At 40.8% G+C, this 15,905-nt stretch overlaps 1 protein-coding gene across 1 annotated transcript; it reads left to right on the top strand.

Annotated features, from left to right (window-relative positions):
• Nucleotides 1-349: 349 nt before the first annotated feature.
• Nucleotides 350-11,205, top strand: AKAP5 (A-kinase anchoring protein 5). The gene is made up of 2 exons (XM_072115852.1): nucleotides 350-446; nucleotides 9,487-11,205. The coding sequence occupies exon 2, from the start codon at nucleotides 9,615-9,617 to the stop codon at nucleotides 10,944-10,946; it is 1,332 nt and encodes a 443-aa protein (XP_071971953.1). The 5' UTR covers nucleotides 350-446; nucleotides 9,487-9,614; the 3' UTR covers nucleotides 10,947-11,205.
• Nucleotides 11,206-15,905: the final 4,700 nt, after the last annotated feature.

The raw sequence follows: 15,905 nt of genomic DNA on the forward strand, positions 1-15,905 counted from the left end.
TCCCCATAAGTGATTAGCAGGGGTGGCTGTTCACAGGCTTCCCTTATTCTTCTTATACAAAAATCAATAAACTGCAGTACAACACATATTAGATAATGTTTTATGAGGAATGATGATTTCTCTTCAAGGCAACATATTATTTGTTGAAAAGTGCAGATCCAGGCGCTGGCTGATGTGTAAATGTATTCCCAAGCAATTTCACACTTTTCTTCTTCTACAATTGCATCCCACTCTGCTACTTGTGGGGGCTCATTACTAACAACTTTGATTCTGTCATTGTGAAACGTAACTGTCCATCACATGGTTGCCATGGCAGTGACCAATAGCAAGCCTGAGTGTAGGAGTTTCCATCTGGCTCTGAATGCAGCATGACCCGTCGGATAGACACAAGCAGAGGCAGCCTGGCTTCAACAGGGATGAAGGATCAAACCCGAGAGCTAAGACATGTAAGTTGCATTGTCAAAATCATCATATAGCATTGTGTGCATGTCTTCTATGTATCTTGCAATATTCAATTTTGTATTTTTTCTGTAAAATCTTAGTTTTCAGCCTTATTCTGATTTTATGTAGTGCAATGCAGTATGCTATGCTACAAGGTTATGCTATCAGATACTATGATATAGAGATAGATACAGCCATGGCACAGTCATAGAAGTCTACAGATGTAATGAAACAGATCATGATATTGTTTTATCTTTAATTCTGTATCAAAAATAATCACCATTCACAAACAATACAGCATATAAGATGTTAAATGAACACATTTGGCTCTGCTGCATCTGTATGCAGGGGCGTATATAGGAGGTGCATTTGCCCCCAGGTGCTGGATACCAGGGGTCTGCCAAGAAGCAACTCTGCCTAGACCAGGATATTTTAATATTAGCTGAAGCAGTGAACTGAATCTTTGCCCTGGGTAAAGGAAAGTCTACTAAGTCTCTACTGTATGTAAGAACGTGACTAGCGAATATAAAACTACAGCTCAGTGTGCGCAATTCAAGGTTCATTTTTAGAATGGTAATTCTTTTAACAATAAGTAATTCTTTTACTAATAACACTAGAATCTGGAATCACCATAAATCTTAGGAAAAAAAAATGAAATCTAACATAGTATTGGGTCATTTCTAAATAGTTTTGCCCTCTTTGTTCCTTTTTATTGCCGCTCTGCATATGTTTATATGCAAACAAGGAAGACCAATACAGTGGAGGCAGTCCCTGGGTTACGTACAAGATAGGTTCTTTAGGTTTGTTGTTAGTTGAATTTGTATGTAAGTTGAAACAGGTATATTTTATGGTTGTAGCTTATTAATAAATTGTAGGATTATCAATAAAGCTTCATTACAGACATCCTGCAGCTGATCATTGCAGCCTGAGACTATGGTAAAGCATCCAGAGAGCTTCACCAGAGGTCACAGGAGGCAGAGAGGTCTGTCTGTAACTAGGGGTAGTCTGTAAATGGGGCGTCTTTAAGGGGTTTTACGGCCATAGATATTGTAGAAGGAAAGAAAGAAAAAAATGTTTATAGTTCTGTAACAATGTATTTTATTGTCCCAATACATAAAATGAAAATAATGCAGTGCAGCTTTGTAAATAGCATTGTGTGTGCAGGTCCTGTGCAGTCCTATTTGTCTCAGTGGTTACAGATTACATGCAAATATGTGTGAAGTTGGAAACTGTTACCATGTGGTTCTCTCCTTCTGTCTCTCTATTGCTAACCCACAAATAGTTGACAATTTTAAGGATTTCAATCATAACCAGGATTTTTTGCCATATCATTTCTTTTTTTTAATTTTTTCTTGCAGTCTAAGGCGCCTTTCACACTGCCGGTATAGGTACATACACTTGGCTGTAAGTTTGCGGTCGGATATACATCCCCATAGCTATGGCACCCGGTAGCTGTAGAGTGACCACACATGTGTGACCACCACACAGGTGGCACCGTACCGTACCACGCACATGGAAAGGATAAAGCATGCTCTATCTTTCCCCATACGTAGGACTGGGTGCCATGCATCGCTATGGGGAAGGGAAGGGGGAGCAGCACTCACCCCTCTTCCTCTCCAGCGCACTGCCGTGTGCTCACATGGCCGCAGCCGGCAATGTGCAAGCGGCCTAACATAAAGAATTCATACAGCAATATTAGATTACCTACACAAGAAACATTTGCAACATTGGGCCGCAAACAAGAGACCTGAGGACTGCTCATATGCTGACAAGAGTAGAAAAGGACTGAAACTAGAAAACTAAATATGATCATATTAGAAACAGGACAGTGCAAAGATACCCAGCTTATATACAGTAGAGGATTACAATATAGTCGGTTTGGGCAGTAGACCAGGGGCCAAGCCTTCTAGGGGGCCCATGGCCACCGAAACCACCCATCAAATGTTATACTGAGATGGACCTTCACCCATGAAATCCTTGTACATCTGTTCCTGCTCTCAATACACATGTACACAGGAGTAATTTGAAGGTCCTCCAAAAGTCCTGAAACTACTGATTAAAAGTAGGCAGAAGGGATGCATCCTCCAATCCCAAAGAAGCTTGATTCTAGTTCTATACATAGGGAGTGATTTCAATACATTAAGGAGCTATAATATTCATACAGCCCAGGACCAATGCCCAATTGTAGTCTCGACCTGCCCCTGCTTATACAGCAGTAGTCTCAGAGAGTGCGCCCCATTGGCATCACAGAATCTGCCTGCCACCATTTTGGCCAAACAACAGTTATTTTGCATAACTTAGCCATGGCTCAGAACACACCTCTGTCTCAGTGAGATACCCTATGTAGCCCCCACAGACACGTTGCATTGGGTGCTCTCCTTCATCTGACAATTGAATGATGCCCATTTATTGTAGAGTACAAGTCACTCATTACACAGAACACAGTCTCAGTTTCAAGCAGGGACTTGATCATCATCATAGTATATAAGGCAGGTCCATCAAGTCCAACCTTTAAGAATTAAAGAGTCACTGCTCTTACAGTAGGGATTAATGAACAAAAAGAAAAGGGGGATAAAAAGACAAAAAAGAGACAAGCAATGATCGGCAGTTTGTTGTTTAGTCTGTGGATGGGACTTGCAGGGACTGGTTAGGTGGGGGGCGCAGGTTACTTCTGTTTGGGCCTTGTTTGTTGAACAGCCTGATGGCAGCGGGGAGGAATGACTTACGATAACGCTCCCTCTCACACTTGGGGTGAAGCAGTCGTTCACTGAATGTGCTCCCCAATGCCACCACAGTCTCATGCAAGGGATGGGAGCTATTCTCCAGAATAGACTTCAACTTACACAGTGTCCTCCTCTCAGCTACCACCTGCACTGTGTCAAGAGGACCCCCCAGGACAGAGCTGGCTTTCCTAATCAGTTTGTCCAGTCTGCTCCCCTCCCTAGCTGAGATGCTGCTTCCCCAACAGACTACACCAAAGAAGATGGCCGGTGCCACTACAGAGTTGAAGAAGGTCTTAAGAAGAGCCCCCCGCACTCCGAATGCCCTCAGCCTCCTCAGCAGGTGTAGCCTGTTCTGACCCTTCCTGTGAAGTGCGTTTATGTTCTCTGTCCACTCCAGTGTATTGTTGAGGAGGACACCCAAGTACTTATAGGACTTCACTGCCTCAATGTCCATCCCCTGGATGACCACTGGTTGTGAAGGAGGACTGTGCTTACGGAAGTCCACCACCATCTCCTTGGTCTTCCCAGCATTAATCCTAAGGTGGTTTCGCTGGCACCAGTCCACAAATATGTCATAAATTTCAAAATCATAGTGAATTGGCTGTTAGTTGGTGGCAGACAGGGCCATTTCATCATCGAGGACAATCTGCAGTAAACAATACAAAATAGTTTTAGACTGCAGGTTTTCTATGCAGCATGTGGATTAGATTTGTTAAGATCACTTCCATTATGTAAATTGCACTTTCCTGTTTTCCAGTTTTTATGTAGATTACCTTATTGGTGCACCAAGGACGAGGCAGTGTCTGCTGGTGCACTTATTTTATTTCTTTCTTTGCTGCCCAGTGCTGCCTAGTGCTGACTAGTACTTTGCCTTTGCATAATGATTGACAGCCCTATGTAAAAGGGATAGAGAGAAAGACGAATGAGTGATTCAGTATACATGGCTCATCTCTTTACATAAAGTTACAACATAATTTTCTCTTAACAGGAAACAACAGAATTTATAAACAGGAAAGATGGGGCACATTTACTAAGACCAGTGCAGTCTGTACTATGTGCAGTTTGCCTGTGTAGTGTGCAGAGGGTGTCAGATTCAGGATTTCTGACGCCCGTTCTTCATATATGTGGCGCCTCATGCAAAGCTCCGACAGAGTGCACCATGAGAAATTTGTGTTGCATGAAGCCTAGTGCAGCTGCACCATAAAACGGTCATGTGCGATAAATCTAGGGCAGTCACTTCATAAATACCAGTGCAAGCAGTTTGCAATGGCGCACAGCCCCTAGTAAATGTGCCACAAAGGGGCACATTTACTTACCCGGTCCTGTCGCAATCCCCGATCCGGACGGTTCGACGAAGATGAAGTCCGACGCGATTCACCAAGATCGTGCGCCCGAGATCCTGCATGTGTCGCTTCCCCGCTGAGGTCCGCTGGAGTTCACCTTCTTCTTCCCGGTCCACGTGAGTGCATGTCTTGCGACACAATCTGACATGTTAAATCCCGCGCGTTGTCCGAATCTAATTTTCTGACGGCCCACCCCCGATTTGTGTCGTGTGAAAGCCACACAATCCCTGGCGCGATCCTTGAAAACGTCGGAAAACCCGTTGGAAATGCGGCCCCGGGACCTTAGTAAATAAGCCCCATTGTGTCTGAAAAGCAAATAAAGTGCCCTGCACATCGCTGATTTTATAGTTGTAGACTCTATTTAAATTTATGCCAAAATACAAATGTATTAAAGTGGAATTTGCATTGTAAAGAAAATTCATGGCCTTAAATCCACACATCAAGTCAATTTCTATGACATATATTTTTGTAAAACATTTTAGATTTTCACCTAAAAATCTGGATGGAAAAGCTGCAAAGTTTCTGCCTGTGTGAAGTACCTCAAGGTTCCCTGCACAGCAATATGTACTTTTTATGGGCCACATTTTGTGATTGTCATTGGTGTAGGACCAGCTCTGAGTTTTGTGGCTCGGCGGTCGGCTCATACCCGCCTCATACACTCAAAGCCGCGTGTATGAGCCTATAGTAATGAATTTTTCCTTATACTATCTGTTGAATTACTGGGTAGCACAGTGACTACAGCAACGTTGGGCTAAGAGTTTACCAATAGCACAATAGACAGTTTCCAGTCAAAATTAATAATTATAGTAATCTTTATATAGTGTCATCAGATTATGGGGAACATATACAAATAAAATAAGACATTACAGAGTATCCAATAGGAGTGAGGACCCTACTCCCAAGTCTATGAGGATGAGGGGGGTGACACAAGAGGTATAAGAGCTTGTATAATGGCCCAGCCATTCTTTATAAGGGAATGGAATAAAATAATTTAATAAATTTTTTTGGGGAGGCTCTCACAACCTTATATATGCCATCTTTCTTATAAAAAAAAGTGGCTCAGCTTCATAGTGAAACATTGAGCAGTTTATTAAAACAGTAAAATGATTAAATACATGCATAGGAACAACATGCTTCACACTTGAACTATGGTAATTGCTTCTTTTCTCTGCATACAAATGTAATGTCATGCTACTTATACCTCATTAATTTTTGTAAACAAAAATAATAATAATAATAAAAAAACAGAAATAAATACAATTTGACAAATATAATTCATCACTACAAGGTTAAAAGATGATATAGTATTAAAAATTCACATGTTGGTATAAATTGTTTATTATCAGTTTGGGAAGTGAAAGGTGGTCATTGTTGTTTCTCATCTAACAAAAGCCTATAAGGACCACTTCATAGGTATATGTATGCGTTCTACTCCAATAACCATGGTCCTTTGCTTCGTCATTCCTACGAAACCGATGAGGACCATAAACTATATTGCCCAAAACACTTTGCCTAGAAAGACTTACTTTTCTTTCTATCATTATATAGTGGTCGATTGACAGCGCACTACATTTGGCAGCCTATGTTCCAATCAAATGGCCATATAAATGTAGATTATTTCCTTTGCAGTGATGAAGTCTATGCTTTCATTGCATCATTTTGCACTAGAGGATAAATCATAATTCTTTTTACAAACAGGCAAACCTAGTGGCATACATAAAATAGAGGAGGGGCATAAAAATATCTTGGTTTTGACTATTCATCGAAGCACAATAATAGGACCCAAATATCAAGTAATAGACATATCCATCTGCAGAAGACATTGAGACAATCAGCTACCACTAGTGTCTATTTACTATGAGACAATTGACAACATTCTTAGATGTTAGTGATATATATATACACATATATATGTGACTGCGATCATGCAGACCAGGACAGGAGAGTTTGGTGTCTGATACTACCTCCTCACCCTTTTTATAACCCATTTTTATTAACATTACAGTTCTTTGAGTCAAGCACAGGTTCTCGCCACCCATAAATAAAGGGGGTGCAATCAAATGGTGCCCTGTAGCAACTGCTTTTATGGTACATATTGGACTGCATGTTTTGCTTCAGAAGTAACTAGATTATAAGTCCCATTTGAAAGAGGGACAGATGTTATTACAATCTGTGTAAAGCCCTGCAAGAAATGATGATTTGTAGTAAAAAAAAAAAACATCAATTATCATGAACAGTCATAAAATCATTTGGATCATTAGCATCATGGACATCTTTCTATTTTCTTTTTCCACTATTAAACAGATGAGTGAGAATAGATAATATAATGCTAACTCATAAGGCTAAAAATAAAAATATAGCACATTACCAATGAAAGTGTTATTTAAAAAAAATAGAATATTATAGAATATTAAGAATCTATTCAAACCCTACACACAGTACTTAAAAATCCATTAGAAAGATGGCACCACAGTCACCTTGAGCTATAAGAAAAGCACATGGATGTTATAATTTAATTTCCATGGAATGAGCCAGTTGTATAACATTTTTGGTTCCTGGAAATGGATCCGAGTCATCATACATTATTCCTTGGCTGTGACATCCACAGACTGCTCCCTTTGCTTTTATTAATATTAGCTGACGTCAGATTGTACAATGAAATACTGCGGCAGAACTGCCATCTTCATGAATAGCCCATGTTTAATTAGGAACAATATTAATGCTGGCTCTTTACCCGTTTATGAAAAGGGAGTGTATTATGATCCCAGAGTCCTTGGAGAATAAGACAAGACAAAAAGATGATAGGGCCTCACAGCTTTGGCAACTAAATAGTATAGTGAAAAGATCTCTGTTAGCAGTTGGAGACCTTTGGAGTAAATGTACACTTTGTTTGAACTGATTTTCTTCACCAGTAAAAAAGTCTCTGTTTCAAATCTGGTCACCGACACTACACCACCAGTTGACAAGAGTTTTTGTTAGTGTGTTTTGTGGCACCTCCACTGGAGTCCTACTAATATCTTAGATAGGCTTAGATAATATCTAAGGCTACATTCACATGAACTTATGGGGGAGGTATATACGGCGTATATATGCCCCCATACACTTCTATGGCCTCACAGTGCCATACAGGAGCTGTACGGTGCAGCACATGTGTGGCACCGTACAGTTCCGTAGCCGGTAGAAAGATAGGACATGTCCTATCCTTCGTCGGACTATGGCGCCGTGCGCTGTGTATTTCTATGGAGAGGGGCGGGGGTGGGCAGCGCTCATCCCCTGTTCCTCTCCCGGCGCCGATGTATGCCCGCCGTACTACAGTACGGCGGGCATACATCGTGTGAATGCAGCCTAAGTTAAACCAAAGACACTTACTGTATGCCCCCACTATCTGTATCAGGTATTCCTTTTCTTTCTGATGGTGTTATTTTGCTAAAAAAAAATAACCTTTAAAGTTACTCCAATGAATTTAAGAGGCTCTGGGGGGCATCAGTTAAATTACAGATGCTCCTTTGCAGGGCCTACTGCCACCTCCTCTACCCCCAGCCAGAGAGCCAGTGACGTCACCCGATTCTGTGCACAACAAAACTGTTGGCAATTCTGGCTGTGCACTAATAATAATAATCTTTATTTATATAGCGCCATCAAATTCTGTAGTGCTTTACAAATCATAGGGGACATATACAAATATAATATTACATTACAGATTACAAACAGTCATATGGAACAATAAGAGTGAGGGCCCTGATCACAAGAGCTTACAGTCTATGAGTATGAAGGGGTTGACACAATAGGTAAAAGAGATTGTATAATGGTCCACCCACTCTTTATAAGGGAACTATATAAAATAATTTCATAAATAATTTCATAAGTAAAATTTCTCCTGCTTGTACCAGCCATCAGCCGCCATCGTATTTACAAGGTCCAAGGTGAAAGCGACTGCAGAGAAGCCTGGAACCTGGTATATATCTGGTGTTTGCCGGATAACAGATGGGAGATAGGACATAGGATGGATTAGTAAATGTAGGGTTGACATTTCATGCAGTTAGCGAGTGTGATAGGCTTGCCTAAAGAAATGGGCACGTTTGAAACTTTGGAGGGTGGGTATAAGTCTGAGAGTCTACGGAAGGGCACTGCAGAGAATTGATGCAACTCGGGAGAAGTCCTGGAGACGTGCATGAGATGTTCGAATTAAGGTAGAGATTAATCTAATATCACGGACAAATCGAGCATGGGAAGTTTGATAGACTGAGATGAGAGAAGAGAGATTGGGAGGTGCAGCACTGCACCTCTGCACTGCAGAGACAACTGCACATGAGATGGAGTTGTTGAGAGCCAAGTGAAATCACTGGCTCTCTGCATGGAGCAGAGGAGGGAGGAGGCACCAGTGTTCACATTTTCATTGAAATTAAGGAAAATAATTGGGACAGTTCTTCTTTGCTCTGCAGCCCAAGAAAAGAATAAAATTTGTTCAATAAACTAAGTGTAATGAAAAATGATGCCCTGTAAAGTACAACTCTTCCGATAAACCAAAATAATAAAACAGCAACTTTAATAAACAAAAAATGTTATGACCGATGGCAGCTGCAGCCTGTGTATGCCTGTGTTAGTCTTCTCTTCTTCCAAACTCATGGTGTGTAGGAAAGGAAGAATGTGTGAGGAGACACAGGCACACACAAGCTATTGGTCCCCCTGCCTTCCCCAGGGACTCACTACATGCTGCTGGCAGGGAGCCAGGTAATGTAAATCTAACTATTAGAAACTACTAAAATGATTTAGAATGCTGACAAAAGACCAGTTGTTAAAATCAGCATAGCATAGGCTATTGGAACCTGTCACCATTTAAAAATCCCATTCCTGGAGATAGGATTGCTTTTAAGTGTGTCAGTGCAATACTTTTAAGTAAAACGTGTCTATGTTGGCAAGGTAAAGTATACTTTTCAATTACTATCTCGATTTTTATAATATTTTTCCTCTATCTATAGGTATTTGTCACTTGAAAACACCAGAATTGGAACAGAAGCAAGTAAAGACAAGAGACAAAGTATACAATAAAACACTCATTGCCAACTATTGATATAGATAATTTGTAATAATACATATTTATTTTAACATGTCGGACTGTAAAGTGATGGCTTCTAATGAACCTCAGTCAGAATTGAGTCAAGATGACCAAGTTAGCAAATATTTTAGAAATTATTCATCTATGGGATTCCTACGGAAAGGTAAGAATAAAAGAAAACAAAGCAGAAGCAATCTATGTAATAAACCCAAAGACCTCAATGAAAGTGATAAGAAATCTGTGAACATTGTGGCAAAAAAGGGTGAGGTTCTTGGTTTGGAAGAAGTATCCAATGAGTTTACTTGTACTTCTTCTATTATGGAGACCTACCATCTAAATACTAACAAAGAGGCTAAATTCAGCTTCCGCAAACTAGAAGATGGCACTTTTGCCTTAGAAACCAAAAGTGATCTTAATCCTGAAAAGAGTGACTCTGGAATTATAAAGAGGTCCACAAAGACGCGGCATAAAAAAGGGCGTTATGCTCACAAGCCATTAAAAATCTGCTTCAAAAAAAGAAGCAAAGCTCTTAGAAAATCTTCAGATTCTAATGATGAGTACAAATCAGATCCTAACACATTAACAGGCTCAACTCCTGAAGAAGACAACATCTGTGTTGTGGAAAATCATGACAAATATTCAGAGCAAGATCAGACTAAAAGAAAAACCTGGGCTACCTTAAAAAGTCTGGTAACTCGAAGACGAAAGTTACGTTCTTCAGTAAAGAGACAATCCCAAGTAAGTGGAAGAAACATTGAAGTCAACACAGGAAATTCTTCAAAGAAGAGAAGATTCTCCAACATGAAAATTTCATGTATGAACTTTTCAAGAGGGAAAAAGTCCTCGCTGCCTTCTGAATATACGATAAAACCATCAGATACCAGTGAAACAGATTCAGGGTCTGATTGTGATAGAAGTGACAAGGCTTTGGCTGTTAAATATAAACTTCAGAAGTCTTTAGATGCAGGAAATGGCAAAATTGGTAGCAATATTGATGATGATTTACAGCTAAGCGTAGATCCAAAGCCAAAAGGCACCAACAAAAGTAAAAATTCCAAAAATATTAAAAAGAGCCAAGAAACTAGTGTACCTAAATTGAATGACAACTTACCTATCGATCCTGATATCCAACCTGCATCTCAATCACAAAGAAGAAACAGTAACAGTTCTCTTCAAGACTTTGACGATAACATAAATGTCTCTTTGATCAGTGGAATAACCATCACAATTGATTCTCCATCGGATGTGTATGAAATGCTTCTAAAATCTACAGCTGCTTCTCTTGTCAATAAAGTTATTGAGTCCTCCATTCAAAAGTTTACTGAAGAGGAAACTTTCCTTAATCACGTTCCAGGCAAAGACTCTGATAGATTCTATATTTGAACAAAGCAAACAAAAAAAATACTCACCAATTTCCACTTTTTTTGTAAATTTTGTGCCTTCAAAGATAAACAGTTATAAAACACTAAATGGTAAAGAGTCCTGGAAACTCCAAAGAATCATAAGGTTCTATAAGGTTAATGGAATCTGCCTCCATCCATTTGGAAATCCATACAAATTGGAAAGATTGTTATTATATTATAAAATGTTGTTTAGTTTTCTTTTATTATCTATTTAATTTAAATAAATAATACAATTGTAATGATATACTATGATATATTCTATGTAAGAGAGTTGTACTGATTATACTCATTGAATTATTGCATTGTGTCTTTCATTTTGATTGAAATCTAAAATTCAATTCTCTACTTTGATCCTTTTAGCTATAAGGAGAGTGTTGTGGATTTATCATGCCTTTTATGTCAATTTTCTGGTGTAAGATATGAAAAAGTTAAAATTTTTGGTGAAAAAGATGCAATTCTCTTCCACCTTTCATGCCCTGTCACAACAAATGTACTATTGTCTGTACCATAATGGATCCAGGTTGGTGTAGATTTCATTCCTGTGCATGAGTGCTGCATTGGAATTACTACGAGGTGTGAACCGCTGAGTACCGTATTTTCCGGGCTATTAGGTGCACCGGACTATAAGGCGCATTAGTAGTCAGCGCCTTATATATGGAATAATTCCATATATAAGGCGCACCGGACTATAAGGCACAGGGTCCGGGGGCGTGGCAGGAAAACGGAGCGGAGACCGACCCGGCAAGAGGTGAGCGGTCTCCGGGGAAGGGGGTCGGTTCAGGTGGAGGAGGGCAGCGGACCCTACTTACATAGGTCCCCGCTACCGGAGACAGCAGATCTCCAGCGGGAACTGCAGACCGAGGCGGCAGAAGTTGGTTCGCGCTATGGCGCCTGTTGTCCGTGCCGCGTGGTCTGCAGTTCCCGCTGGAGATCTGCTGTCTCCGCTCTCCAGTAGCGGGGACCTATGTAAGTAGGGTCCGCTGCCCTCCTCCATACATAGGGCGCACCGGACTATAAGGCGCACTTTGGATTTCCAAGGAAATCCTAGGTTTTTATGTGCGCCTTATAGTCCGGAAAATACGGTAAATCTGATGTGTCTTGCACAGGTTTGTGCATTATTTAAACTAGCACATGATGTGACAGTCTTAAAGGGGTTTTTCCATGAAAGAATTTAGGCTTTATCCGCAGGACTTGCTGATCAGTGGGGGCCTCACCTCCATAGAGATGAACTGGACAGCCTGGAAATGTGCGACCAGCCTCTCCGGTCATCTCAGGGAGCTGACGAGGGGTCCGACGGGGGTTCATCAGACCCCCTGTTCTCATGACCTGTGGGGGTCTTAGCACTGAGACCCCCACCGATCAGCAAGTTAGGCCCTAGTGTGGCCTAATAACTTTAATAAATGACCCCAAGTGTGTATATGGTTGCAGGGCATTTATCACATTTTCTGATGCTATACATTCCTCTATTTATGCCCTCCTCACCCAAATAATGTAAAAAAACCCCCCAGAAACTGTGAGTAAATATGTAAGTTACCCTTTAGAAGAGGAAGCAGCATTAGAAATTGGGGCAGATTTACTTACCCGGTCCATTCGCGATCCAGTGGTGCGTTCTCTGCGGTGGATTCGGGTCGGGCCGGGATTCACTAAGGTAGTTCCTCCGATGTCCACCAGGTGTCGCTGCTGCGCTGAAGACAATCGGAATGCACTGAAGTTCACCGTCCTATCGTGGGTGAAGGTAAGCGCGTGCGGCGGTTTTTCCGAATCTGTCAGGTTTTTTTACAGCCACGGCCCCCGATTTACATCGCCTGCATGACGGCGCCGATGCGCCACAATCCAATCATGTGCACCAAAATCCCGAGGCAATTCAGGGAAAATCGGCGCAAATCGGAAATATTCAGTAACACGTCGGGAAAACGCGAATCAGCCCTTAGTAAATGACCCCCATTGTGTGTGATTATCGCACTGTGATTGTGTTAGACTTCAATGCCCTATCATGTATATCACTTCAACTGTGAATCTGTGAGAGATGTAGGGAGTGCAAATTAACCCCTCACCGCTGAAGCCACTTTTCACCTTCCTGACACGGCCCATTTTTTCAAATCTGCCCTGTGTCAATATAAGTGGTTATAACTTCGGAACGCTTTAACATATTCAAGTGATTTTGAAATTGTTTTCTCATGACACTTAATACTTCATGCTGGTTGAAAAATTTTGGTGGCATGTTTTGCATTTATTTATTAAAAAATTTGGTGAAAATTTGGAAAAATTCAGAATGTTCTATTTTTCAACACGGAGTCATAACACCAAAAAAACTTGATAATTAACTTTTACCGAATGTCTAGTTTATGTGGACATGGCTTTCTATGCATCCTCTCATTTTTGTAGGATAGGCTTTGAACTTTACAGTAGGTGCGATTTTTCACATTTTCATATAAATTGCAAAATCCTGCTTTTGAGGGACCTGCTCAGATTTTAAGTCAGGTCTAAAGGCCTAAATAAAAGTAAAACCCCATAAATTACCGCACTAAAGAAACTACAACCCTCAATGTATGCAAAATAACATTTTTGGAGTTTGTTAACCCTTTAATTGTGTTACAGTGGTTAAAACAATATCGGGTGCAATTTTGAAATTTGAAATTTTTTTGGCTAAATGAAGGTATCCATTCGGCAGCCGTTGCCAGAAGCGAGACATAGTAGTAGTACGTCACGGGAAGCAGTAACTTGCCACATCATGACATACTACTACATCAAATGTCAGGAAGGGGTTAAACAATCTACATATTATTGCTAAGCAAAATTATGGCTTTTTGGATTTGTCTCAGTTTCCCATCTTGCTGATTCTCTGACAATAGTTTTTTTATGGATCATACTAATATACACTGTGGTGCCATATCGATAGTTTTTGCAGAAATCAGCAACAGATTACACACTGATGACAAATCAGGACTGCAAAAAAAGATCACAGATCCATTGTTGGTAGCCTGAGAACAGCACACATTGGGGCTTATTTACTAAGGGCCTGCACTTCCGTCAGGTTTTCCGTTGTTTTCGGCTTTTCCACGCCTGGAACAGGTATTTAACAGGGTATTGTCTTGCATGCGATCGGATTTTGGCACAGTTGCGCTGGATTTTCATACAACAGAAATCCGACTGACGATCCGTCTGACGATCCGACTGATTCGGAGTGAGCGCAGGATTTAACTTTTTTACTTAACAAAGTTTTTAATTAACTTTATTTAATATTTTTATTTAACAAATTGTGTCGCAAGATCAAGCACTTACATGCACCAGGAAGAAGAAGGTGAACTCCTTCGGACATGAGCGGGGAAGCGACACATGCAGGATATCGGGTGCACGATCTTAGTGAATTGCAGCACAGTGCATTGTAGGCGGACAATGCACTTTCTGTGAACTCCAAAGAACAGGTGAGTAAATGTGCCCCATGGTGTGGCGGTAGGCTATGACTAATCTTTATTTTGAATAGGCTAGTCCACCATGGCAGCATATAAGAAATACAAAAATTAAAACTAGGCCATGCAGATGACAAATAAAACAGAAGGGTTTTTAAAGAATTAAAAATGAGAACATTAATTAGGAAAGTTGAAAAGGTCCTTTTGCTTTTGTAGGTCCCAGCAAGAAACAAATTGATTAATTTTTAACATTTAAGAGGTGCTGTTAATGAAGTGCTTTTGTTCATACTGTAAAAAGACAACCCCGTGATCATTTTTTGAGTGGGAAGAAGGCTGGAAGGTTAATGGAAATGCATGGGGTTGTATAACAGTAGGGAGACTCGGCTGTTTTTTATGTTTAGAGAATGTGGCACTTGTGCTATTAGCGAGAGCTAAGTAGATGTGAGCTCACCATTCCTTCGAAAAACCATGGATTCTAATGCAAGGAGAAAAAAACCTTGACCTGGATCCCAGGTATGAAGGGTCAGACAGGCCCCCCAACCCCTGCTTAGTCTGTTCGGGACTTCTACTCTATCTGTGCCTTCTCGACACAGATAGAGTTGAGATCAATGATAATGCAGAGAGCTCATCATTGTGCCTCTCTCTGAGTGCAGCAGGTCGTCTGGTGCGATATGGTGATGTCATTGCCTGCAGGCCAATTGTACACAGCAGCAGAAGAAGATGAGAGCAGCTGCTGAAGAATGTGGAAAGGTGAGTATCTAATGTTTATTAGCTTTTTAACTACACTGCAAAGAGGAAGGGGGGCACACTATAGGAGGCGGTGGGGGAGCCACACTAAGAGAGGGGAGATGAAAGGGGCTACAAGATAGGGGGCCCACAATAAGAGAGAAAGTTAAGAGGGGCATTAAATGAAGGGGGCCCACAAGGTGAGGAGGAGTGTGGTCCACCAGATGTGGGGAGCAACAAAACAATTGATGGAAACGAGAGGGGCCCCCGATAAGAGAGGAAGATGATAGAGGGGGTCACAATATGAGAGGAGATACCCCAATGTGAGAGGGAGTGGCCTAAAAATGTACATTTAATATTTCCATGTAACAGGATGTGGTCCCCAAATCAATTTCACTGGTGGGCCCTAGGTCCCCAGTCCAACCCTGCATGTATGTATTGAGGAAGACTTGAAGAAGATCTCTAGCAGCCATGAATCTACTGGTTCTTAAAACATCCTTCATTTATTGAGCCATAGCTGGGGATGCAAATTTATGAAGTTGGAAGACATGTTTTCCCAATATTATGTAAAAGATCAACCTGGAAGTTAATATTTTTGTTTATATTTTTGTGAATTAATTGGTTACATTTTTTTAATTGAATCCAACATCATGATTTATCTACCAAAACTAACGGATATGTTACATAGGTCTATGCCACACATGCCACCCATACATTTGATTATATTGTACAGCTGCCCTTTCTGTGACATAACTTCACTTTATAAATATGCAAATGAGGATGAAGTGCTTTGGGAGGCACTG

Source organism: Engystomops pustulosus, chromosome 7, assembly GCF_040894005.1.
Source record: "Engystomops pustulosus chromosome 7, aEngPut4.maternal, whole genome shotgun sequence".
Taxonomy (NCBI): domain Eukaryota; kingdom Metazoa; phylum Chordata; class Amphibia; order Anura; family Leptodactylidae; genus Engystomops; species Engystomops pustulosus.

Excerpts from the sequence above, each read along its gene's own strand:
- AKAP5 (XM_072115852.1), top strand. The coding sequence starts at position 9,615 with ATGTCGGACTGTAAAGTGATGGCTTCTAATGAACCTCAGTCAGAATTG.